General features: G+C 44.0%; 1 protein-coding gene across 4 annotated transcripts in view; it reads left to right on the forward strand.

Annotated features, from left to right (window-relative positions):
• Positions 1–250: 250 nt before the first annotated feature.
• Positions 251–27,905, forward strand: part of PRDM11 (PR/SET domain 11) — a 59,081-nt gene continuing 31,426 nt past the window's right edge. The window contains exons 1-5 of one of the 4 annotated variants that reach the window (XM_005302222.4): positions 251–482; positions 18,933–19,051; positions 19,446–19,549; positions 22,536–22,798; positions 25,237–25,304. In XM_005302222.4, coding sequence (XP_005302279.1) covers positions 18,936–19,051; positions 19,446–19,549; positions 22,536–22,798; positions 25,237–25,304 — 551 coding nt within the window. In that variant the 5' untranslated portion in view covers positions 251–482; positions 18,933–18,935. Of the gene's footprint in view, positions 483–922; positions 1,057–18,932; positions 19,052–19,445; positions 19,550–22,535; positions 22,799–25,236; positions 25,305–27,905 lie in introns of those variants that run through there. The other 3 variants (XM_005302223.4, XM_024100517.3, XM_042849188.2) reach the window with 3 other exon arrangements.

The following is a 27,905-nucleotide window of genomic DNA, read 5'->3' on the forward strand; positions in this document are numbered from 1 at the left end:
TTTCACACACACAATTTGGGTGTTTTTAACCCTTTTCATGTCCTCCTCCTTTTCCTAGTTTTCATGCCCTTTTCTGTTGAAAGTGCAGGATCAGGAAGGGGTGGCAATTAGGTTCTGGGCTCCGGGCTGGGAGGCTATTCGGAGGGAAGGGGGGAGCTCAGGGGCACTGGGAGATCCCCGGGCCCGGCCGGCTGCGCCTCCCTCCCCCGGTTCGGGGGGTCCCCGGGCTCGGCCCCCGAACGCCCCTCTCTTCCGTTCTCCATGTCATTTCCTGTGCTAATAAGATGGTGGTCACGGCCGGGAGGGAGGGAGCCGCCGCCGCCTCCGCCGAGCCCGGCCCGGCCACGGGACCCGTCCTCGCCTGGGACTAGCGAGCCGGGCTGGCCGGGCCGGTGGGAAGGGAGGGGGCAGCGAGCCGGGGGCCCCCGGGCGGAGCGCCCTCCCCCACGCCGAGGCGGGGGCCCCGAGCCCGCAGCACCGAGGTGAGTCAGCCCCTTTGGTAGCCAAGGTGGCCACGAAAATGGCTGCGGAGCGCGGGGGCGGAGGGGGGCGGGCTGCGGGGCCGGAGCCGCGCGGGGCGGGGAGCCGGGGCTCCTTGCGGAGAGGGCGCTGGGGGGAAGGGGCCTCCCCCCACCCACCGGCCGGCCTGCCCGCCCCGGGGTCCGCGGGCTGGCAGGTAGGTGCCTCCCCCTCCCTTTCCCCCGGGCGGGCGCTGGGCTCGGCCCCCTCCGCTCCCGCCCGCTCCGATGTTGCCTTTTTTCTTCCCCGCCCCTTCCTCCCCTAGTTGTTACATTGTATCCGGTGAGTGACGAGGCAGCGGGCCAATGGGCGGTGGGGGAGGGCAGTGAGCGTTCGAGATTGGAACGCGGGGGCGGGGCCGTGAGGCCGCTAAAGGATGGGGGGGGGGCGGTGAGAGGAGGTGAGGTGCTGGTTTGGTGGGGCAGTAACTGTGTGTTATGGCGGGGGGGATGCTGAACATAGTTATATGTTGGGAGAGAGAGGATGAGACTGTGTGTTGGACGAGGGAGTGTGTTACACTCTCCCTCACTGCAGCCGGTACGTGCTCTGGTTAATTTCTGTTCAGGTTCTTATACCGTGCCCATCAGTGTCTTCCCCTAGTCCCCTTGAGCTAAAGGTGTAACTCAGAATGATACTCTGGGTTGGCTTTGCATTGTCCTTGCTTGATAAGGACCTTTCTGTGCTGAGCCTGCCCATCCCCAAGATTCTGGGATGCACCACTGAGTAGTGTCATGCCTTGCCAGCATTTCTCAGCTGGCCTTGTCAGCTATTGCAGAATTTAAGATTTTGTTAAATAATTATAGCTAGCACTGCAAAGCAAACCTGTGAATGTGAACAAACATCTTATGTAAGTGTAGTTACACTGACATAGCGAACTCGGAGAGGTGTGAAATGGTCCCATTTGTGTAAACGTGTCATTGACTCTGAAGCCTAAGGATGTCCGTTTAAATGTCGGCAGTAATTACTCTATTGCTTATTGTTTTAACAAAAACTTTAGGCTGGTTTGAGATTATAGGTGGGCCGTGAGTAGTGTACCATCACTTCTTTGTTCCCAAAATAACCACTGTTACAAATAGATAGCACAGAGAGAAATTCTCAAATAAAAAGTTGGTTTTTTTTGTTTTTGTGGAGTTATATGTAGTGTTCCCGAGTATTCAGACAGCCACTGCAAATCCCAAACTTTTTACAAATGATCATTCAGACAGCAATTGGCTATACTATTTGCTATTGATCATTCATTTATACTTCTGCGTAAACAATTTGTTGCTACTCAGGAAACAGACACAGTATCATGTGGTTTGTGTGACAAACCACACATCATGCATAGCCCCAATTAGCTGCTCACAAACACCCCAGAGGCTGAAACTTGTTCTCATAAGTCAGTGGTCAGATACTTCCAAATAACAGATTTGCAGAAATCACAATTTGGTTGTGAATGATTTGAAGCCAGAAAAAGTGTGAAATCTTCAACAATAAAATAGTTGCAGTGAATAATTCAAGAAGGCCTAGCTACATGCTTTTATAGTGCCTGTTAGTGTGGTGCCTGGATTCAGCATTTAGAAATAATTTACATTTTACAAAGTAAGCCTCACCACCCCATATCCTCAGTAGGTAATTAAGCACTATCCCCTACTAAGAGAAACAAGTTTCAGAGGTGAAGTCACTAACTCAAGATCTCATAGCAAGTCAGCACCAGAGCAGCCAGGATTAGAATTTGTTAGATCCCGGCTCCAAGTTCAATCTGTTGGATTCTGATCCATCCATATAGGGTGACCAGATAACAAATGTGAAAAATTGGGATGGGGGGGGCAATAGGTGCCTATATAAGAAAAAGCCCCAAATATCAGGACTGTCCCTATAAAATCGGGACATCTGGTCACCCTAGATCCATATCTAGGGGGGAGGGATAGCTCAATGGTTTGAGCATTGGCCTGCTAAACCCAGGGTTGTGAGTTCAATCCTTGAGGGGGCCACTTAGGGATCTGGGGCAAAATCAGTACTTGGGCCTGCAAGTGAAGGTAGGGGGCTGGACTCAATGACCTTTTGGGGTCCCTTCCAGTTCTATGAGATAGGTATATCTCCATATACATATTAAAAAAATTAGAAGTTATTTAAACGATGGTGGGCCAAAATACAAGGTTAAAAACTTTGAACTTGGTCATCCTGTGTTGCATACAGAAAAAAAGAAGAGTGGCTTGAAGTCAGAATTGGAAGGTGTGAAATATTGTTTAGGATTAAGAAGGTTTTTGATAGTACTTAAAGTAAGAGTGGATGAGAGAAGACAAAGAGCTACGTAGTGCAATGTAACATTGTTTTTTATATCAGCTGTATTTTGAAATCATTTAAACACGATAAATATTTTAACAAATAACTGACTCTTGCTACAAGAATTAGGAGTTATGCTGTTGTCTGGACAGATGAGCCCTCAAGGTTTGTAATATGTTTGCTAAAAGCTAAGTCCATGTGGAGTATATTTCCTTGGGAGGAACCAAAACTTGTACTATCCAGGGATCTACTTATGTAAAAGAATAAGATCTGCATTTTCCATTTTGAGTCAAAGCTGGTCTCTGCATATTCATTTAGCCAGTATTAATGTTAGTAAGGTTCACGTTGTCTGGTTTTAAAATTAAAACTGAGAAACACTCTTTCCCCTGCCCTACGTCCTCCACACAGTGGAAATGGAAAAGTTGTTGCAGTGCTTTGCTGAAGTAATTTACCATGTAGAAATTGTTTGAGCTGAATGCATATTGTTGATATGAGCAGTGAAATTCCTTTTATTTTTGTTATTAAATCCTTGGTGCTTCCTTCTGAACCCCCTCTCCTTTCCCCCCCCCCCCCCCCCGAAGTGAGGAATATGGCTTCTCAGTTTGGGAGGAAATCAATTCCTTTGATTCTCCAGGCATTCCGGTTGGCGAAGTGAGATAACTTCATCAAACCATGGTAGAACCCTGGCTTGTTGAATTAGGAAAGCTGTAGTTCAGCCTCTACGCAAAACAGTTGGGCCCTGTGTTCCCTTCTCTTTTCAATGACTAGGATCTTATATAAATTGAAGAGAAAAAAGGACTGACTTAAAAAAACCAATCTAAAACCTATCACAGCAAACCATTGTTCCTCTAGCACTGTGACTGCATAGAGTGTTTTACATTAGGTGCAGTGTACTTAAAAAAAAAAAATTCATCCCTGCCCCAAAAAGCTTACAGTCTAAGGATCCAACCTGCTAAGCAGTTCCTGGGAAGTAAAGAACAACTTCAACTCCCACTAGAGTCAGTAGAACTTAAGGGTACTTGGCACCTGACAGAATTAGACCCTAAATGTTATCTTGGTATGGAGTGAAATGTTACAAAGCAATGAAAGCAGGGATGGAAGTGGCTCTATTTTTTAAGCTCCTTAATGACATATAAAAATTAGGACAGAGCATTTTTGCTTTAAATTGAAGATTATGATCTGAAACAAAACATAGTATTAGGATATATATTTATTTTCAGGCAAAGGACACTTCTACCTAAGACACTATTCTCTACTGGCCTACAAACAGTCCAGCATTTCCCTGAAATATAGTTCACACACACGTATATCAAGCACATTATTGTCTTGACATTTCATGGGTTGCTCTTTATCTTTCTGATTCTGAGTCACATTAGCTGCTCTAGGGCTGGCAACAATCACTTGCTTTTTGGATAGTTCAGTAGGAAGGATTTTGGTGACGGTCACTTTTGCATTGAACTCTAGTTTTAAGAAAACTTGATTTCCTGCAGTTAATTATTTTATTGCTTGCCATTTAATGTAGTAATGCAAGGTTTTTTTGTTGAGATTTTTTACTTTTATTTGTTTTTTATACCCAGCAATAAAATGAAGGAACTTCTTAAAATCTTCTCCAGAAGATTTGCCTGGAGAAGCTAAACTTAGCCCATATGCATCACATGAGGGGGTGCATGTACCGAACACATAGAAAAATCTATTGCTTTCACAAGAGAAGCCAAAATAAGCAAAAAGACATTTTGCTGAATATGTAGTGCAGCTCTTTGGAATCTTAAGAAGTTGGTAGTCCCTTATATTCTGTTTGCCATTTGTCTAGATGTAATTCACATGCTTTCCCAGTGCAAAATTGGAGTTCTCTTGTCTCAGATACTTGCCCTTTGGTTAACGTCAGGCGCAGTGAGTACAGGTTCTTCTGAGTCCAGGTATGTGCCTTCCAAAGGCACCTTGTCTGTTATAAAGGCAGTCTGTGCATTCAGCAACTGCCATTATTAGGCAAACCACAGAAACATTACCACATGGTAATATTTATTAGACTAGTGCCCCCTCATTTTGCTAAGCTCTGTACAGACACAAAATAAGAGAATGTGTCTGCCCCAAAGTGCTTACAAGCTAAATCAACCTGACAGACAAGGGCTTGGAGGAGAAACAGAGTCATAGAAAGGTCTGTGTTAGATCGGGGAATAGAACCCAGGTCATCTGACTCCCAGTCCAGTGCCCTGTCTAGACTGTGCTGGCTTTGGTTGGGCTGCTTAGCTTATCTGCACCTAATCCCAGTCTACCCTCCTTCTCATTAAATTTACATTTGCAACACATTCCACCAAAAAGGGCACTAACTAGTTTTTGCTTGAAAAATAAGAAGGTCACCTCTGCAGCCCTGGCTTTTGGAATGAGAAGCATACGGTTTCATGGACCAATGACTCCTGCACAGTTGTAGGAGGCTGTAGCGTCTCCCTTAGCACTGGCCTTTTCCCTAGTAATGGGGCAAGTGGGTGCTTATTTTACAGGCTTTGGCTCTCTTCCCCATTTTCTCTTTGCTGCTGAAGGCTTTTCCCCCCCAAGTGGAAAAGTTCCTTCTATACCAATGGTCCCATTCTGGCGCAACATTGGCCCAGTGCAATGTTGTGTTTAAGGATTCCCTGTTGGTTGAGCTCATGGAGGGAAGGTTGGGGGCTGGTCACTTGATTCCACTGCCTAGAAGAAAAGTCAGAGAGGAGAATGTGCTGGGAGAATCTTCAGAATAGAGGCGATCCCGAAGAGAGCAATCACACTGCAGACTGAAAAGGCCAAATAAAGAACACAGAAAAGCTTTGCATGTGGCCTCTGGAGGGAAAGGGTGAGAACAGAGAGGTGGGTGAAAGAATAACAGGGAGAAAAAGAGAAAAGCTTTCCAAGGCAGGGAACATATGTTTTATTTGTTCTGCAAAGTGCCTATTTCATGTCAAGCACTGTATTAAAAATAGGAAAGATTGGGTAGGTGAGAGAGTGGGAAAGGAAAAGGTGGTAATTCTGAGGTGCTGCATGTGCAAATATTTACCATTTGGAAATACTTTGTATATAATGTAGACACATGGAAACTGGTCTGTGAACAGTTTTCACACTTTAGACTGCTCATTAAGTGATTCAGGCTACAGCCAGGGGCAGTGTGGGGGGAAAGAGAAGGTATTTGAACTCACAAAATCTCAAGTTCTTTTGGCTGAAAGAATGAGGCTGTTCAGAATGCTGATGCTTAAACTGTTACCCTTAAGCTTCAGAGTCAACACCTCATTGTGAGGAATGGGACTCTCAGACATTAAGGCCAAAAGGGCCCATCATGATTATCTAGTCTGACCTCCTGCACATGCAAGCCACAGAACCTTGCCCACCCTGTCCTGTAATAGGCCCATAACCTCTGGCTGAGTTACTGAAGTCCTGAAATCATGATTTAAAGAGGTCAAGGTACAGAGAATCCAGCATTTACACTAGTTTAAACCAGCAAGTGACCTACGCCCTATGCTGCAGAAGAAGGCAAAAAACCCTCCAGGTCTCTGCCAGTCTCACACTTCACATTTATCAGAACTATTGCTTAAAAGCTTTGTGTCTTCAGCCTCCAGAAGACAACATTCCAAGTGTTTCACATTCAAAACATTTTCTTTGCATTCAGAAGGTGAAAACATTTTTTTTTTTAATGAAAGCTAAAATCTTCAGAAACTGATGGTCTCCAAAGAAATGTCAATTAAATATACTACAGGCTACCATCTCAGTGCAGCCCATAGGTCACAAATAGCTATCATTTTTATAATGTGCCCATTGCCAGGGTATCTAGGTGCATACATCTAATTTAAGCACACTTCACACAAAAGGCATGCCTAAACAGCAGCTGGGAGGTATGCTCCACAGCTCATGTAGACATACACTAGCTCTGCTTGAACTAGCATGCTAAAAATAGTTGTGTAGCGTGGCAGTACAGGCAATGACTCAGGTTAGCTGCCTGAGCACAATCCCACCTGATCCCTTGGGTGCCTACTCAGGGAGCTAGCCTGAGCCTCCACTCTTGTGCTGTGGCCACTCACTATTTTTAGCACACTAGCCTGAGCTGAACTAGAGTGTATGGGTCTGTGTGAGCTGGGAACCATACTTCTCAGCTGTTGTGTGGGCATACACAAAAGGACTAGCTTCTCCACCCCTCTCTCATTATGCTGCTGTTTCTTAGATGACAATTTTACTTCAATTGTCTGACTGCATCAGCAACATAGCCCAACCATTTTACAGCTGCTATTAGGCAAACCACAGCATGCCCCATACAATGGTATTTATTTGTAATGTCAGTTTATACAGTGTGCCTGACAGAAATGTTGTAGGCTTTTGAACCCTTAATAAAAACATATCAGTAAAGGAATTAAAGTTGGCGCAGTGTTAACCTACAGAGCTAAGATCTTCCCTGTCTCATTAAAAGCCTTGGTAAAAGACTATAGAGGTCTGGCAATGGATTGCCTTGGATGCCAATGAATTGAAGTTGTGTTGGACCAAGATGGGAAGCAAATTCCAGAATCAAGGTTCTCTACCAAGTACATCATGTCCCTGTCCCCTCTCTTCTCCAGTACCTCAGCTGGAGGTATAACATGGAGCGAGAGGCAGGTTTCTTAGGGTATATCTACACTAGGGATGTAAATATGGTTTTAAAAAGTACCCATTTAAACTATTACAATTATATCAGTTAACCATTTAATTGTTAACATGACGAGGTTGGGGGCCGTTGCCTGGCCCCACACGGTGAGGTCTAGGGTCCAGGCTGCTACCAATCTGTTTTAAACATTAACTGCAATATATTAACGGTAAGCTAATACTTATTGGTTAACTGTTTAACCGTTTAATATTTTACATCCCTAGTCTACACAGCAAAGAAAATCCCGCAGCTGGCCCGAGCCTGTGGACTCGGGCCCATGGCTGCGGGGCTGGAGCCCGAGTTCTGGTACCGTCCCACCTCACAGGATCGTAGAGCCCACAGGCCAGCCCAAGCCCAGATGTTTACACAGCAGTGAAACAGCCCCACAGCCCAAACCCTGCTCGCCTGAGTCGGCTGGCACAGGCCAGCCGTGGGTGTCTAGTTCCTGTGTAGAAATACCCTATGATACACGGGACCCAAATCATAACAGGCTTTATCAGTTAAACCAGCAGTTTGAATTACACCTCACATTTAGCAGAAAGTCAGTGTAGTTCATAGAACACATGGCAGTCCCCTTGGCAAGATGCCCAGCTGAGCAAGTAGAGAAACATATTCTGCATTAACTAAAGCTTCAGAGTAGTCTTGACAGTTGGATTAGCCCTTGTAGTCACAATGTTGTGACCACTTGGGTGCTAATTAATGTGCCAGGTATGTCACATATGAAGTGCTGATGTCCCAAATGGATTGGCGAGCAGAACTAAAATAGAAAGGCATGCTGTGCTGTCTGTCATTACTTAGGGGCATCATCCGAGGTGTGTGAAGGGAACCCAAGACTGGTATAGCAGGGGGTACTGTGGGTCAGAAATAATCTGCACTGGCAAAGCTGAGTGCCTGTAGTTTTGTGGATCCTGATTTTGGGCAAGCCCCTGTGGTTGGCTTAGCTCTCAAATTAATTGCCAAAGTCAATGAAGGCTCATCTGTGTGTAACTGGGGTGATGCATGTGACAATGCATGAGCTGATGGTATGAAACACTATCTCATATTTAGGCATTTTTTCTTACCTTCCACTGAAAGCCACACACATTTCTGTTCGTATTACACTAGCATAAAGCAAAGCGAACCTATTTATTTTCACTCCTATCCGAATTCATGAGCCAGGGCACAGATATATGTTTGGGAATCCCACAGTTGTGAACAATAAACAGGAGTGTTACAGACCTGAAACTTTTACAAGTTCCTGATGAGTCCTATTTCTAAGTTCACCCACTCAAGGTCAGTAATTGGAGCTATTATTGCTAGGGGACATCAAATGTTTCCATGCTGCCAATTTAAGGCAACAGCTGAAACATTGTATAGCACATTCTCTTTCAGTACAATGAAGCTTTATTTTGATCACCTTTCATAGAAACTGTATCCTAAACTGCTGTATTAAGTTAAAAAAATATAGTTGCAGAGTCAAATAATAACTAATAAGACAGGAATAAATAACTAATAAGAAGAAACTAATAAGAGAGGAATATGCAAGGGAGAAAATATATTTTCAGTTGCAATTGTTTTAAGGATGAAAATTCTAAAATCATTTGTACCTTTCACTCTGGGTTCCCAAAATGCTCCTTTGATTGCTGGCTTCTCTTTTACACCCAGTCTGTGCAGCCTGTCTCCTTATTGTAGTCTGCTATTTTCTTTGAAAGAGGAGACATTTTGCTTGGAAGGTACCAGGACAGATGTTAGATATGGCTGCAGTTAGCGATTGGCCTTTTAAACCACCTCAAGAAGCAATTACTGAACTCTGTCAATAAATTTGGAAAACTGACCTCCACAGAAATCAATATTGGTGATTGATTCTACTCATTCATCATAATACATTCTCATTATATAAATATATATTCGAGACTGCACATGTACTTGTCCCATGAGGGCTTGAAAAATCCACTTTCCTAGGCAAGTAGGAAGCATCCCTGAATAGGTACCATCAACTTTGGCAGAATCTAAGCTTTTAGTTTTTTTTACTACTGAGTTTCTGTCACTTACGGTTATAAAGAAAACTTCCAAATGTGAATAGCATGTAACCCAATGCATTGATGTCTACCTGAATTTTGATGGTACCCAGGCTTCTGCTTCTTATAGGTTTTGGAGGGAAGGAGGTGTGGTAGTGCAAAAGTAGCTTTCATAATCCTGGCTAGTAGGCAAAGTCCTTGGGCTATTGGGAACTTCATGAATTCTTCAAGCCTTATGCATTCTTTATCCCTCCAGAGCCATCATTCATATATGGTTAAATATCCCTATGTGCGTGGTGGGTTGCTTTGTTCCTTGAGAAATCTGTACTGTACACTGTGGAAATGTATCGGAAAAGAAACTGATAGGATTCCAATGCTATAGGGTCTGCTCAATATGGAGCAATTGCAGGGGCTGTGCTCTCTTTATCTTGTACATCCAGAGGCTGTAACTACTTGCTGGATTGCTTTCTTTGTGGCATTGAGAGTTAGCGCCAAGGAAATCAATGCTGTTTCCTTCATGATTCTGTGGACTTTGCTGATATTTGTTGAGTAGGATTATTCTGTGGCCATGTGTTTGAAAGGCTTTTCTGGATATTCTGGGCTAGCATGTGGGTTTCTGTGGTCAATGGGATAGTTTGTTCTTCTGAAGTATTGTAAGGTTTTTCATTAACTTTGCTATGAATTGGATTAAGCCCTTCGAGTCTTTTTTTTTGTTTGCTCTAGTGTGTGTTCTTTAAATTTAGCTGCAGCTATTCTTGCTTAAACTGCTTGCTTTGGGGATAGAATGCACCCTCAGAGCAGAGGTATGAGGGAATATAATTTCAGAAGTGCCCTGTCTCTGTGAGAGGCTCTGTGCAATTAGAGTAACTGGGTTAGGGAATGCAGTGCCCAAACTTCCCCATCTCTATATAGAAGGGAATGTGCAGATAGAATTATAGCGTTGATGAATTCAGCACACGGATATCTGATTTCTTGGCAGATTTGATCCCAGGAGTAGCTGGCTTGCAGCCTACGCTGAGGAAAAGGCGTTCAAAATGACCACACTCAGGCAGTACGGATGCAAGCTGTGTAACATGAACCCCTAACCTACAGGCAGATTTACCAGCTCTGAATAATGTCTGTTGTACTGTGAGATCTTATCTTCCTAATGGCCTGCAAGAAGGTACAAATGAGGAAGAACAAATATGACTCTTGCTTTGGTTTCCATTTTATAGAACAATTTATTTGCTATTGTTATGCTTTTAAAGAGCTGAGTGAGTTTCTTAGAATTTTCGAAATTCATGTCAATTATGTCAGGAGTTTTGGTTACTTTTGCCTCTTCCTTTCTAAAGCTACACCTCCCCCATTCATTTGGAGACTGATGCTACGGCCTGCTCAACACTAAAAAATTAGGTTGGTTTAACTATGTAGGTCAGGGGTGTGAAGGCACTAGTTCAGGGGTCCTCAAACTGGGGGTCGGGACCCCTCAGGGGGTCGTGAGGTTATTACATGGGGGATCGTGAGCTGTCAACCTCCACCCCAACCCCGCTTTGCCTCCAGCATTTATAATGGTGTTAAATATGTTTAAAAGTTGTTTTTAATTTATAAGGGGGGTCGCACTCAGAGGCTTGCTATGTCAAAGGGGTCAGCAGTAAAAAAAAACTTTGAGAAACACTGCACTAGTTTCATCAGTCTAGCTACCACCTCTCAGGGAGATGGATTACCTACGCTGACAGGAGAATCCCTCCCATCAACATAGGTAGTGTCTACACTGAAGCTACGCAGCTGTGGTGCTGTAGCATTTTAAGTGTAGACAAGCCCTAAATCTCTGGAAAGGAGGCAGCTACATGATATGTAACATCCTGTAATATTGATAGTGGTTTTTCTCTATAATAACTGTAAAGAGCCCATCAAGTATCATCATCCTAGAAGTCAGAGACGAAAAAGCTCTGTTGGATCCTACTCAGTCAATCTCTCTGGAGCCAGTAGTGTTGTTCAATATTTATATTACAGTAGTGCCCAGAAGCCTGAATTGGATTGGGAGCCTGCTGCATGAGGTGCTGTATGAACCGAAGTAGAAATGGTCCCTGCTGCAAAAAATTTTAAATCTGAGAATTTTTTCCTACAGTACACTTTTGATTTGGGTGTTTGAGAACTGCCCTTCTCTATATCTGTGTGTCTATTGGTATGACTAACTCTACACCTGTAGATGGTTGTGTAAGTGACCTGAGATCTCTTCCTACTCCCCCACCTTTTTAAGATGAAGGGCTTGAGGTTGCAATAGGTAAATAATATAGTCTACCCCTAGAGACCTGATTTCACATGAGGGTTGGATCATGAATGGAAGTTAGTTTTGTACTTAGTCTCTACTTCGTCCCTAGTGGCAAACCACTAGACAGTCCGATAAGATCATCAATCTACTTAAGAGAAGCCAAAGACTGAAAAAATAGGGTACGCTCAGGGCTATGTACATTGTCAAAATTGTGTGGGATCCCAGCAGTGGTACATCTGGGGAGGTTGCATTGAAGTACATTGTCGGAGCAGCAAGATGGATAGAGGTGAATTGATCAAGCTCTATGTGGGAAGTTTTCACAGAATCTGCCAATGCTTCACTTGTCTCTCACCTGTGCTCTGTCCATCCCTTTCATCAGCACTCAACATTCAACTAAATAAGGGAAAAGAAAATATTATTGGTAAAGTAATAAATGGCTTGAACTTCTAGATACGGAAAGAGTGAAAGGCTACCTCTTTGTAATACTGATATGCTCTTCAGAGGGACTAATACATATGGAACCTTGATCATTGGCTGGGTGTCCTTCTGATGGGCATTGGAGGTTGAGATACCAGGGAGTGCTGATACTGCGGGCAGTTCTGTCCATGACAGTTGGGCCATATGAATTATCTCTGTGCCTTCTAGCTAATTCTTTCCTGTTGATTTTCATGAATCACTTCCCATCTCTGTGGGTAAGAAATTAAAATGGCAGTTTACTAGCTGGGATAGCCACATCTGCTATTTAAAATCCCATCTCTGGGGTCTGCTTCCTGCCCACACTCTTTGTTTTGGGGTAGATGTTGAAATACATCAAGAACTGGTGTCACTTATCTAGGACATTTCACTGGCTAGCCAGAAAAAGTGCACACTGGGTGAATGTTTAGAACCTGCATGAAAATGCCTTTGAAATGCATTGGAGATTTCATTTGAGGGGCAGGGAAGCAGTTTGATCCTGGCCTGTAACTTATTGGGTGTTATGTGACAGGGTCCTAGATTCACAGCTAGGTTGGCTGATGGAGCCTTTTGGTCTTGACGTGTGTGGTATAAAATGCTAAAGGCACTCGGGTGCCCTCCCTTCCCCTACCCCAACACCTAGTGTAAGAATCTAGACAAGAGAAATCCATTACTCTAGCCCAGGGTACTGGTACCAGGCATTCCCTGATTCTGGCCTCAATCTCCCCTGCCCCATCTTCCCAAAACAAACAAACACAAACCCCACAGGTGAGAATGCTGTTGATGCTAAGGAACTTGGAGCCTTGACAATGGTTCATAGGGGAGGTGGTCAGGAGAAAACTTTTAGCTTAGGACCAAAATGTAAAACCCATTTTGAAGACATTAAATTTTATGAGTGAGAACTGCCTGGACTCACCAAGATTAAAATTGGCAAGTGTTGCAGGAGGTATGTGGAGCAGTATAAAGACTAGTAGGACAAGATTTTCAAACAAGCTGAGCCTCTTGGATTCCAGCTCTTTTGAAAATCTGGCCCTTACAGACCCCAAACATAACTTCCCTTTGACTAATTGTGTGTATATTACCATCTACAGGGACTGTAATGTGTGTGGTAGCAGGAGTAAGGGAGGCATGTGTTGTTTTTCAGGAATTTGTAAAACTAAAATCGACACTATATAGTAGTGTGGGTCCTACAGATAAACAAAGCTGTGTGCAGCTGTGCTCAGGACAGGGCATGCTCAGCCGCAAGATCACCAGAAGCTGCCCAGAAGTCGGGGGGCCATTGGCACCTGAACTATGGCCCCACCCCACCTCTTCCCCATAAGGCTCCACCCTCGCTCCGCCTCTTCCCCTGAGTCCTGCCCCCTGCTTGCTCCTCTCCACCTCTTGCTTGCCCTTGAGGCAGGTAAAAAGCACAGAGGGCTGCTTTGAGATACAGTGACTCTTAGCTTAATAAAGTAATGAGACGAGATCAGTGTATATGGGGCAGGATGGAATACACAAAGTGCTACAGTTTGCAGCTTGTGAGTTTGGGGTTTAAATTTAATACTGGAAGGGCAAAAATTTTTAAATCTCAATCCTATCACCTGCAATGAGCAGCTCTTTTCCATTTACAGAATATGGTACCACCTTAAAGGACTGTTTGGCTGGAGCTCTATCTTGTCTGCATCCCTGTGTTCTGTTTCAGTAGCTCAGGTCTGTTGAAGGCCTATCTTAACTGTGAGCCTAACCAGTGGAAAGTAGGTAAAGGTCCATGAACTATCACAATAGCCTGTTAGATAAAGTTGTTTAAAAAAATAAATCCAAAGAGGAAACAAAAAACAAAACTAATTTAAACAAAGAGGATTTTCTAATATTATCCAACTAGGACTGTATTAAAATTATGACTGGTAAACAAAAGAAGTAAGGAATTGAAAATTAATAAACCAAAATTGGTGCTTCACAAACTAGGCCTAAGTGGTAGACAGAGTAATAAGAGGACCATTCCACCCATTATCCCTTTTGGGGGTTCTTTAAAAAAAAAAAAGCATGGTTGAAGGGGAGGGAAGGAACTTTTACCATCACTACAGCTGTGGAGGAAGGATTTTTGCTGTGACCTCAAACATCCGTACACTAGTAGGAATGCTTGACAATCATCGTTGCACCAGCAATGACCCCAGCCTAATACACGTGAGATCCTGCTCTGTCTTCCCCTCCCTCATGTGTCCCTTTCCATCCTCCACTATCTTCCTCTTTTCTCTCTCTCTCTCTTGGCTTTTCAACTGCACTACATAGCACCAGCATAGTGAAATAAGACAGCCCATTCAACTCTGCCCGGTCTAAAAAGGACCAGTAAAGAAGAGGGACCTGACCAAACCAATCAAATAATGTTCCTGTCCCTGGAGGCAAGCCAGGGTGCAGAGCAACAGCTGTCATTGGCCAACTTGCCAGCCCAAAGCATCCATCCATGATTGTCAAGCTGCCCTGTATCCTGAAAACATCAACAAAAGTGGTATTTCTCCCGTCTTTACTATCCTACCTCTTCTCTCCCTTCCGTGTCTGTTTTGTCAAAAGCAGGAAAGTGACTACTATTCTCAACTCAAACAACACAACTAAACGCATCTTCCACACCAAGGGCGACTGTTTGACAGAAAAAGAGATTTTAAAGCAATATTCATCCTCTCAAAAAAACCCTCCAAACCCCGATTTTTAATAGGTTTTAATTGTTTGTTTTGCTTAATCACTCAATTTCAGTTGCACAGCTTTTTGCCTTATTTTAATTCTTTTTCTTTTGTATGTTTCAGTTAATCCATTTCTAACCTTTGGCATGAATTTCCTAATGTGTTTGCCACCATGGTATGAAATAGTCTGCGGACTCTGTATACCAAACCTTGCTTAAAACTGTTGAATGTTGGACATTTTCTGGGTCATGTTAACACTTTGCCTCTGTGCCTATATAGTCCATCTAAAATTTAGATTCTAAATGAATACAGCAGTGCAGTCGTGTTCTGCCTCAACTCTTACTATAGAAAAGCTGCACTATAATGCACTAAAAGTGAGATGCATAAAAAAATCCTGCTTGCAGGAGCCTATGGTCAGCCAGGAATGGGAAGCAAATGCTATGGGTCAACCAGGATGTAGGATTTTGTACCAAATCCCATAACGTCAACAGCACACGCAACTCTACCTAGAACCATCCTGGGTGTAATGAGAGAGATGCTTAAAAATTTGTTCAGGAATTATTTCATCCCCCACTGAAATAAATCTAGCCCTGTGGTCGATGTGGCAGGTGCTCAGCAGCACAGCACAATAGATAACAGCTTAGGACTGACAGTGAGGATGAACCTTGTATCCAGTTTTAACTACAAGAGGAATCTAAAGTTTGCAGAATGTGATTGACTATGATGCCAGGACTAACACCAAGGAGGTGGCATGTTGGTGCAGTGGATGGAGCAAGTCTCAGGACTCCTGAGTTCTGTTCCTGCCTTCCCCACTTAAATCACTATGATTTTGGACAAGTAATTTAAATCTCTCCCAGTCTTCTCAGCTGTCTCCAGCCAGCCCCTGAAAAACTGAGCACCACTAAGGAAATGCCTAAACTAAAGGATCTGAAGGGAGTCCAGTGGCTTATATGAATAGCCAGTTATCTTTCCAGAGTCTACACACACCCATTGGAAACCCTTGAGACAGCTAACATGCAATGATACAGCACGGGAATGGTCAGAGACCCAAGAACAGGCATTGGAAAGGGCAAAGAAAATCCTAAGCAAAGCATTAGTTCTAAAGTACCACAACCCCACAGAGCAGCAAGAGCTAGAGAGATGCCTCAGAAGGAGGCTTAGGAGCAGCCCACAACATTTGCTAGTAGAGCCCTGCCAGACACAGAAAGGGAATGCGCTCAGATAGAAAAGGAGCTACTGGCGGTGCTCTTTGAAATGGAACAATTTCACCATTGGCACAAGGTGGGTGTGCAGTCTGATCACAAGCCATTGGAAAGCAGCATGAAGAAGGTGCTGCTGAGTGCACCCAAGTGACTGCAGCACGTTACTGAGGGCTGGTATACAGCACTTACTAGAAAACTGGCTTCCTTTGTTTACATGCCAGGTCTTCATATAGTTATCCTGGATCTGAGAAGGAACTTCAAATCCCTCCTTGAAGTGGAAAGAAAAAGACAAGACAATATCTGTTCACGCAGCCATATGTCTGCTCGGTCCATGAGAGCAGGCAGTCTGAATTTTTTCCCGCTGAGGGGCTTTGGAGTTGTGGGTGTTGACCTTTTCTCAGGGCTTCCTCTTGCATGCAATCGCTGGAAAGTTAAGTTGAATGTCTGCCCCAGTGCCAACAACAGCACATGCCTCCCCTCAGGGAGGCTTTGTGGGAAAGAGCTCACAGCCCTCTGCTTCCTCCCCATTAGTTCTGCTTTTTCTTTTTGCTCTGATGAATTTTTAAAGTAAGCTCTTCAGGCAAAATATTTTCTCTTTCTCTGGAGAAGCCTGGTACCCTCTGTCTTCAGCCCAGGTACCTAGAATTGGTTATTAGAATTCTTTCCCCTCTTTGTGTGTGGATGTGCAGACAGAGCTCTGAGCCCCAAGAAATATCCAAGCCCATTGAGGGCAGTGACTTGCAATGTCGTGCTTTCCCTGGAATTAGCTCAGAGGTCTTGAAGGAAGGTCTCTCTTTTGTTGGTTTGGGATTGGCAATGTTTTATAAAGAAACAAAAGTATCTGTGCCTAAAGATGCATGTGTGCATTATAGCACTTACATTGTGGCTTCACCTTCAAAATCCACCGAGTATTAACTCATGAATTCTCAATACGAATCAATGTTTCCTCCAATTTAGATTGACAGGTGTGAAATTGAAGCTGAAGGATTGTGACTTCCTCAGAGTTACAAAGAATATCTCTTAAAGCTAGGAATACTATTATTTATTTGTACCACACACAGACCCCAGTTTTAGACCAGAATCCCATTGTGCCGTGTTATGGACAAGCGTTTACAATCTAAGAATCCAGAACCTAATCTTGAATAGGACCCAGGAGTCTTGTTTCTGATTCTGTGCTCAAACCACTGTTCCTAGGTGGGCATTTCTGAAAGAAGGGTTCTGATTGACTATTGAATATTCTGTGTGCAGATGTCCAGTGTTCTGAGCCCTGGTTTACCCTACACAGTTAGGTTGACATAAGACAGCTTATGTTGACTTAACTACGTCAGTGTACACACTACAGCCTTGTCCTGTTGATGTAAGTGCCCCACTACATCAACATAACTCCACCTCCTGGAGATGCGTAGGGCTCATGTTGGTGTAATTAGGGTGACACAGCAGCAATGTAGACACTGCATTACTTACATCAGCTGTTGGCTGTCTTGTCAATTTTGTGGCTCTGCTGGAGCTCGGCTCCCCAGCTACTGCCTGGTGGCTTGCGCTGCCCCCTGGGGTCCTGGCTCCTCACTCCCAGCAAGGAGCCCAGCTGCACTGAGGCTCCCGGCTCGGAGCCCAGTTCCCCTCCCCACCCGGGGCTCTCAGTTCCCTGCAGGGAGCATGGCTGCCGACCAGACGCCGGGCGTGGATCTCCCCGCTGGAGGCGAGAAGCCCAGGGGGCAGCTGGGCTCCTGGTGGTGAGCTGCGCGGAGCTGAGAATTCTGGCTCTCAATCCCCTACACTGCCACTCTTCAGTCGGTAGAAGGGCTCCTGGTGAGGATGAGCACCACCGACAGAAGGAAGGTAGTGTGGACGTCAGCCACCGCAGTAATTATTGCAGTGGCTGTAAGTTGACCTAACTTAGGTCGATTTAAGATAGTGTAGTGTAGACATGCCCCGAGTGTGACATGAGTGCGATGATATCAATCTGTGATGTAAAAGAATTGCCATGTTGGCTCAGAACTGAGTTCTGTGTAGTCCAGTCTCCTTTCTCTGATAGTGGCCAGCACCAGATGTATCAGAGGAAAGTGTAAGAACCCCAAAGTAGGCATATGTGGGGTAATCCTGATCCCTAATAGTTATAAATTGGCTGAAGTCCTGAAGCATGAAGTTTAATCCCCCTTCCAAAAATTTTGTTAGCATTAATTATAACAACTCTGAATATACTTGACATCAATATGTATATCCAGTGTCTTTGTGAATCTTCCTCAGTGGGATCCTGTGATAATGGGCTGTGTCGAAAAGCATTTGAATTAGCCACCTTTTAATTTAATTGAATATTCCCTTATTCTTGTGCTGAGACAGGAAGCAGCATTTTAATTAAAACAGTACGCCTCTAAGAGGGTGGTGATAAGTGATCCACGTTAATCACACAGGACAAAGAGAGAAATGACTGCTAGGCATAATGCCGTTCTATTGGATTCCTGCATGCCTTTGGCACTGAGGACACATGACTTTGTGTCATAGTGCCCAAAGCATATGAGGACTTCAATGAGCCCATATCCTCATTGAGCCCATATCCACCCTCTGTGGCACACTGGGATATGGTGCATCCATACACCTAGATAAGTCATGGCTCATTGCCCTTCTGTTTCTAAGCATTATTTAAAAACAAGTCTTTGGTTATATAATCATACTCTGCACTACTGTTGTGTCTTCCATCTGATGATCTCAAAGCGTGTAGCCCTGTATTAGCTTTTTTTTCTGCAGATTTTGTGTAGCATAGTCTTCCTGCCTTGCATCCTTATTCCCAGTGCCCCATGTTACTCCCTGTATCTTGCACCTAGGCCTGACCTGTGATAGAATTACTATTGCCTCTTGGTCCAAGAAGGGATTTTTGTTTGTGCCCCAGATGAGTGTTTCTAGTGGCGGGATATATAATTCTCTCCCTGTCCCTATTTTTTCATTCTCTTTCAGAACATGAGTGAAAACCTGAAGGACTGTTTGATCCAGACCCACACTTCCTTAGGGGAGATGGTGACAATAAAGACTGAGGCCTGCTCTCCGTGCCGTGACCAGGAGTATGGGCAACCCTGGTAAGAGACTGTACCTCTGCCTAATATGTTCCTTCATCTTGTCTCCATTTCAGCCATAGGTTTAAGATGGGTTGGATTGATGGTGATCCCCTTGAGTCTCCCTGACCCGCAGCAGACATGGCAGATTTCTGCCAGACATGGTGGTTCTCCACCGAAAGCTCCCAGGCCATGTAAGCAGTAGTCACTTGATGCCATTGGAGCACCTTGTTCTGGCAGGACAGCCTGGGGCACTATGTATCAGCAACTTAGATGGCAAAATCAAGCTTGACACTTTAGGCTGGGGAAGTAGGTTATGGCTGTTCACACACCTTTTGTCTCATTGTCTGTTCCTTTCTATTCTTTCTCCAGCATATCACATTCTTAAGTTCTTTATTCTCTTTCTTTCTCTCCCCAGCTCTGGGAGGGCTGACTCTCAATCCATGGAAGTGGAGCCTAAGAAACTGAAAGGGAAGCGGGATTTGATCATGACCAAGAGCTTTCAGCAAGTGGATTTCTGGTGTAAGTGTCTTATCACTGGAGGGAATAGACACCTCCACCTAGATAGAATTCTCCTCCTCTCCCAGTTCACCTGTTCCCCCTGGATAGGAAAGGAGGTTCTGGGACAGAATTTACTTGTAAACCCGTCACTTTAGTTAAACTCCTGAGGATGCTGAAATACTTGGTGATGAAGCTGTCAGGCAGGGATTCGTGACAGTCAGTCTCCAAAGTTCTGGATTTGTAGTGGGGCTTTGTGGGGAAATAGATGGAAAATGTTCTAGAGGCTCTGAAGCATAAGGATTGGGTAACCGTGGAGTAGGCCTGGCAGCCCAATAGAGAGCCTACAAAGTTCAGATTTAGGAGTTTTGGAACCATCATCCTCAGGCAAGGGAGCATTGCATGGGTAACTCCTCACACTGGCCACCGGTCGGGGGGGCTCTGCATTTTAATTTAATTTTTAAACGAAGCTTCTTAAGTATTTTTAAAACCTTATTTACTTTACATACAATGATAGTTTAGTTATATATTATAGACTTATGGAAAGAGACCTTCTAAAAATGTTAAAATGTATTACTGGCACGCAAAACCTTAAATTAGGGTGAATAAATGAAGACGCGGCACACCACTTAAGAACGTAAGAAAGGCCGTACCGGGTCAGACCCAAGGTCCATCTAGCCCAGTATCCTGTCTACCGACAGTGGCCAATGCCAGGTGCCCCAGAGGGAGTGAACCTAACAGGCAATGATCAAGTGATCTCTCTCCTGCCATCCATCTCCACCCTCTGACAGACAGAGGCTAGGGACCCCATTCCTTACCCATCCTGGCTAATAGCCATTAATGGACTTAACCACCATGAATTTATCCAGTTCTCTTTTAAACTCTGTTATAATCCTAGCCTTCACAACCTCCTCAGGTAAGGAGTTCCACAAGTTGACTGTGCACTGCGTGAAGAAGAACTTCCTTGTATTTGTTTTAAACCTGCTGCCTATTAATTTCATTTGATGACCCCTAGTTCTTGTATAATGGGAATAAGTAAATAACTTTTCCTTATCCACTTTCTCCACATCACTCATGATTTTATATACCTCTATCATATCCCCCCTTAGTCTCCTCTTTTCCAAGCTGAAGAGTCCTAGCCTCTTTAATCTCTCCTCATATGGGACCTGTTCCAAACCCTTAATCATTTTAGTTGCCCTTTTCTGAACCTTTTCTAGTGCCAGTATATCTTTTTTGAGATGAGGAGACCACATCTGTACACAGTGTTCGAGATGAGGGCGTACCATCGATTTATATAAGGGCAATAATATATTCTCAGTCTTATTCTCTATCCCCTTTTTAATGATTCCTAACATCCTGTTTGCTTTTTTGACCGCCTCTGCACACTGCGTGGACATCTTCAGAGAACTATCCACGATGATTCCAAGATCTTTTTCCTGACTTGTTGTAGCTAAATTAGCCCCCATCATATTGTATGTATAGTTGGGGTTATTTTTTCCAATGTGCATTACTTTACATTTATCCACATTAAATTTCAATTGCCATTTTGTTGCCCAGTCACTTAGTTTTGTGAGATCTTTTTGAAGTTCTTCACAGTCTGCTTTGGACTTAACTATCTTTAGCAGTTTAGTATCATCTGCAAACTTTGCCACCTCACTGTTTACCCTTTTCTCCAGATCATTTATGAATAAGTTGAACAGGATCGGTCCGAGGACTGACCCTTGGGGAACACCACTAGTTACCCCTCTCCATTCTGAGAATTAATTAATTCCTACCCTTTGTTCCCTGTCTTTTAACCAGTTCTCAATCCATGAAAGGACCTTTCCTTTTATCCCATGGCAGCTTAATTTACATAAGAGCCTTTGGTGAGGGACCTTGTCAAAGGCTTTCTGGAAATCTAAGTACACTATGTCCACTGGATCCCCCTTGTCCACATGTTTGTTGATCCCTTCAAAGAATTCTAATAGATTAGTAAGACACGATTTCCCTTTACAGAAACCATGTTGACTATTAATCAACAGTTTGTTTTTCTATGTGTTGGACAATTTTATTCTTAACTATTGTCTCGACTAATTTGCCCGGTACAGACGTTAGACTTACCGGTCTGTAATTGCCGGGATCACCTCTAGAGCCCTTTTTAAATATTGGCGTTACATTAGCTAACTTCCAGTCATTGGGTACAGAAGCCGATTTAAAGGACAGGTTACAAACCTTAGGGTAGGTCTACACTTACCCGGTAGTTCGGCGGCGAGCGATCGAACTTCTGGGTTCGTCTTATCGCGTCTTGTCTGGACGAGATAAGTCGAACCCGGAAGTGCTCGCCGTTGACTGCGGTACTCCAGTTAGACGAGAGGAGTACCGCGGAGTAGACGGGGGAGCCTGCCTGCCACATGTGGACCGAGGTAAGTTCGAACTAAGATACTTCGAACTTCAGCTACGTTATTCATGAAGTTGCGTACCTTAGTTCGAATTAGGGGGTTAGTGTAGACCTGGCCTTAGTTAACAGTTCCGCAACTTCACATTTGAGTTCTTTCAGAACTCTTGGGTGAATGCCATCTGGTCCCGGTGACTTGTTAATGTTAAGTTTGTCAATTAATTCCAAAACCTCCTCTCATGACACTTCAATCCGTGACAGTTCCTCAGATTTGTCACCTACAAAAGCCAGCTCAGGTTTGGGAATCTCCCTAACATCCTCAGCCGTGAAGACTGAAGCAAAGAATCCATTTAGTTTCTCTGCAATGACTTTATCGTCTTTAAGCGCTCCTTTTGTATCTCGATCATCAAGGGGCCCCACTGGTTGTTTAGCAGGCTTCCTGCTTCTGATGTACTTAAAAAACATTTTGCTATTACCTTTGGAGTTTTTGGCTAGCCGTTCTTCAAACTCCTCTTTGGCTTTTCTTATTACATACTTCTGAAAGGTTGCCGACCCCTGAGCTAATAATTGCTTTCAGAGGTTGGCATTTCTGCCAGTGGAAGTTTCAGCTCACAAGTTAATTCCTGTTTCCTCCAGTTTGTGAGTCCTGCCAGGAGTATTTCGTGGATGAATGTCCAAACCATGGTCCCCCCGTGTTTGTGTCAGACACTCCGGTACCCGTTGGGATTCCTGACCGGGCAGCACTGACCATCCCGCCTGGCATGGAGGTAATGAAAGAACCCAGCGGGGAGAATGACGTACGCTGTGTGAACGAGGTTATCCCCAAAGGTCATGTCTTCGGGCCGTATGAGGGGCAGATCTCCAGCCAGGACAAGTCAGCAGGATTCTTCTCTTGGCTGGTGAGTGTCCTAACTGCCTCCCTAATTATGACGATCCAACCACACAGCCTAGAGCAGTGAGTTATGGGGTGATAGTGCTAGCTCTGCTAAAAGAATGGGTGCCTTTCTGTTGATCTAAATGTGCAGCAGCTCCAGGTCCACCTATTGTAATTATGTTTTTTTTTTTAGGGATACAGATTAGAGAAGGGGGCTGGGAGTCAAGATTCCTGGATTGTATTCCCAGATCTGGGAGGGAATGTGGTCTAATGCAGGACTTATCAACTGGTGGGACAAAACCCACAAGTGGTCCACAAAGGGGGGTGCCCTCTGGGTCACAGCCTACCGGCTGAGAAACCTTCGAAGTCTGACAGTCACTGGAACTTAGAAGGAATGAATGAATAGCTTACTCCCTCTCCTCTGCCTCTTGCTGTTCTCTCTGGCATGCCCTCCAGCCAATCCCAAGGAAGCTCCTTAATGTTTCTTCCTTGACTCTAAGAGTTGAGGAGGATTACTTCTGGAGATTACAGAACTGTTTCCATGGCCTCTTGAAACAGCACTTCCCACTCCCCTGAAGCAGAGCACTGTGAAGTGCGAAGGAGGGAGAAGTCCACCAACCAGGATTCAACACTCCCAGCACCCCCTAAATCTGTCATCCACCGGGATGTTGACCTGAATTTTATGGGTTAATTGTTATGGCTCGCCACTGATCACATCCGACCAGAAGATGTATAGGTTCTTGTCCAATTCAGACTACAGGGTCCGAGAACTCAGAGTTCTATATCAGGAGAGGACTCTCGGGGTGCTTGGCAAAAACACTTACACTGAGGACAATACCAAATTGATAAAAACTTTATTGAGATTAACAAAAGAATAAAAAATGCTGTGAAACTTATAAATGCAAAACAGTAAAAGAATTCCAAAACTCCTGGTGGTAACATTCCTATTATAAGTACCTTAACTTAACATACTCACACCCTTCCTTGAGGACCCGGTAATAGGAGGTGAAGGACCAGCCTTACTCCTGGCATGCCCAATAACACGATGGTTCTGGCTTCCCCAATAGTTAGGAATGTTGAGTAGTTATATGATATTACACAAGCTGAGCTGATAGCGTGATAGAAAATAGAATGATAGGTAGATAAAAAATTGTCCTCCTATATTCTATAGACTAAGAAAAGAAAGATCTAAAAGCCTCCTATGATATCCTTACAAGGTATTTTATAGGATCCTGACCCTGTGCAATTCAGACCCAACCTACTATACCCAAATCTTATTTCCGCACCCTATGAAATTTATGGGTACTCTTATCTTATAGGTTAGTGGATTATGACACTTACTCTCTACATATTATCTCACTCCAAAACTGCCAACCTAGGCTCTCTTGGCGACTCCCAGGTTTGTAGTATACCCTGCGGTTACCAACCAGTTGCAAACGCTGGATTAACCTGTTCAGTGTTGTGTATAGTTCCTCCCTTTGGTTCCCCAAAGTTCAGGGACCAGTCCTATCTGTGCCAAAGGTTGCCAGCTTTTATGTTGACTTACTCTTAACTGATTATACTTTTAGCTATTTAGCAGATCTTACTGGATACAGGCCGGTAGGCTTCTTGCATTTCAGCAAAACTTCTTCTATGTATAATTATTAGCAAACATATATCATATGCCTCAACACATCCTAATTTCATAGGAATTAATACTGATAAAGAATATATAATATGATATAAGAATGAAATGGATTAATTCAGAAAGAGACACATATTATTTGATACAGCTGGCTGGATTAGTAGGATATAACAGTTAGCAAAATAATCCTATGGGCTACAGGGAGCAGCTCCACTACCACGCACTGTCTTCAGCATTAAAAACCATCCTGCTATTATCCCAATCCCACAACCCTTTTCAGCCATAATGAAACCAGTAGGTGGATTTGAGGTTGTGAGTATGAAACGTTTGTGAGTGGTTAAAGCACAGAACTGGGAACCAGGACTCCCAAGTTTTGCTCACAGCTCTGCTGTTGATATGCTTTGTGACCTTGACCCAAGCCCTTATCTCTGTGCCTCAGTCTAGCCATCTGCAAAATGGGGATATGTCTCAGTTCTGAGGGAGAAGAGGAAGAGGGGAATTCAGTCTCTAGCATCTTAGCTGTCAGCAATGCACAAAATAGTGCCAGCTGAAGTGATAGGTTTGTGATGTGGATATGTGTACTCTGGGCAATGGACTGATACCACCAAGCTCATTTCACAGAGGGGACCGCAAATACATATCCAGTGGGAGCAAGCTAGACACTCAACTGGTCCAGGCTAGATTTGAAACCATGACCTAGAGGCAAAATGCTTTATATCCCAGGACCGTCTGACCAGGGGCTAGAATGGAAATATGATCTAGAGGTGAAGAGTTCTGTATTCCGTGATTCCCTCAGAGCCAGCCAGTCTTCCTGTTACTTTTATTTTATTATTCTACAGATTGTTGATAAGAACAACCGCTACAAATCTATAGATGGGACAGATGAAACCAAAGCAAATTGGATGAGGTGAGTCCGGCTCTCTTCTAACTACCCTGGAAGGGGCTTATGAGCCAGAGAAAAGGCAGGATGCGCTTCTCATCCTTCAGTATGACAGTTACAAAAGAGGCCCTTTCTTACAGGGTTCAACTCTTGTGTTCTTCCATTATGTGCTCTTGTGAGAGTCCTCTGCTGTCAGATTGAATGGTCGGCTCCAACAGAGAGGTGTGTGCAGAGAATGGCTGTTCTTTGTGATGAGCAAGCACAGTAAAAATAGTGAACAGATATACGCTTCCCCCTTTTTACAAACATTAACAAGTCTCACTCCCGTTTTCTTTGATTTCTCCCCCCCCCCTCATTTTACTTTCCAGTGTTTGCAAATAATCTTGCAGAAAATATTCCATATTCATTTTATCCTTTCCCATTTTCCAGACATTGGGAGAGAGAGAGAGACTTTTTCCTTATGTTTCTAATGGAGCAAAATCTGCTACGGGGCTGTTCTGTTTGTTTTCTTGTTTGTGTCACTAGTCTGATTGATTATATAGGTACAGCACTTGTTATTGAACTCTACTGGCTGAGTGGCTTCATAGCATCAGAGCACAGAGCAGTGTAGGTACTGGACAAAAAGTGGATCTGGTTCTTGAATGGAACAGTGAGAAATGAAGATGTTTAGCATTTATACAGCACTCTTTAGTTTCAGAGTTCTTTACAAGTATTGATGTACTCTTTGCAGCCCCCTGTGATATTATAAGCAGGTATAAATGGAGAAGCTCCTCCAAGGAGGTGCCACAGATGTATCAGGAGTAGAGTTAACAGAGGGCATGAGAACTTGTGGGTTTCTTGCTACTTCTGTGTTCTTACCAATCAAGAACACTGCCTTCAGTGGTGGATTTTTGAAGAGCTAGATAGTTGGCGTCAGGAAAGCATTCCGGACAAGAACAAAATAACTTTGAGGTTAATTGGATTGTTAGCCCAAATGAACATTTCCCTTATTAACTTCACCACGGAAAGAGGCATAGTGTGGAACATGTGTGGAGACACTACAAAAGCAGCCTATATTCTGGCACTGCTCTTCCTTTTTGTCTGCTTGTATGAATGGAGGGTGTCCTGACACTTGTATCCAGGATGTTCAGCCAATGAGGCAAGAAAGGTTGGAGATCTTAATACTGTCATGTGCTCTTCTGTGTGTGAGAAACCTTTACTCCAGTAGGACTGGTCTCTAGTCTGGAGTTATGTAATTCATGGAAAAGAGAACGGGTGGGAGGAGGAATGGATGGATATTTGGATGTAGCTCTTACAGCAAAGATTTCAAAGATCAGAAGCCATAGTCGAGATTTTCATGATTAGAAGCCATGGAGAGATTTTTCTGCCATTGTTACCTCTTCTTGTAACCCAATCAGGGGCAAAAGTGGGAGTAGAGAAAACATGGTCCCATGAAATGAGAACCTTATAATAATATCTTCCTCCTGGATTTGACTTGCATGGCCCTACCACTACCAATTTCATAGTGGCCCTATCCAGGACCAGTTACCAGTACAGCACCATAGGACAGAATGACTTCACAGGAACCTTTTCATAAACCAGCATTTGCCTTGGTTATGTCCTGATGGAATGGCCAATCTGTTCTGCTCAGCCTGGTAGAGTGAGTAGACTATAAAAGGTTGGATGGAGAGAAACGGGACAACAATGGAGATAAGGTGCAAGAAGGTCACCAGACTTCTTTAGGGGTTGTTTATCAGGAGACCCCACACAGGTCATGCAGAAACTGAACTCCATGGAGTGAAATCTTTCTGATCCTTCCACATACAGCCTGGAAAAAGTGCTTCCCACAGTAGTAGTGTGGGGACTATGACTGTATTCACGCTAACAAACATGGTGTTACTAGAAAGGATTGATGGGGAAAGTTTTTGTGAATTCAGAAACTTGCAGATTTGGGTAGGCATTCAGGATCCTGCCATAGCATCTTACCCCTCAAAAGCTATACTGCTAGGAATGCTGTAGCAGCACCTGAAAAAAGAGTAGCTGTCTCCTTGCTATTGCAAAGCAGTCTCTCTGGGAACAGAGTGGGTCTGCTCACTGGTATAGGGTAGTACGTGGACAGCAGCCTGAGCTGATTCACTTTGTATTGTGTTATGTGTCATTTTATGTGTGTTTGACCCACCAAATCTGATCATCTTTATATTCCTAACAATGGAATTTGGCACCTTCCAGTTCTTACTCTTTGGGGAATCCACATCCTCTTTACCTAGCGCAGTGGATAGGAGGAAGGGAAGAACACAAGACATGGCAAGTGACGAGCAGCTGTCAGATGACACATACAATGTTGCATTTTTCCTTCTCCTCATGCTTTGTCTCTGAGAAGCTGTCGGAGCTGGGCTGCATGTTGAGATGGCCACTGATCCAAGAACCAGTCACTGTAACAGTCTCCTCTTCGCATGAAGGATTGTTGTCTCTAGTACTGTGTGGAACGTAGTGGTTTGTTTGTAGGGATTTGTGTGAACTATTTCCTCGGTCTCACTTCACATGGGGACTGGCTTTGAACAAATGCCCTGACTCAACTCAAACCTCAGTCAAAATGGCTATGTTGCCTCCAGCTTTAATAAAAAAAAACATGAATCTACCCCAATCCCG

Source organism: Chrysemys picta, chromosome 4 (assembly GCF_011386835.1).
Source record: "Chrysemys picta bellii isolate R12L10 chromosome 4, ASM1138683v2, whole genome shotgun sequence".
NCBI classification, from domain to species: Eukaryota; Metazoa; Chordata; order Testudines; family Emydidae; genus Chrysemys; species Chrysemys picta.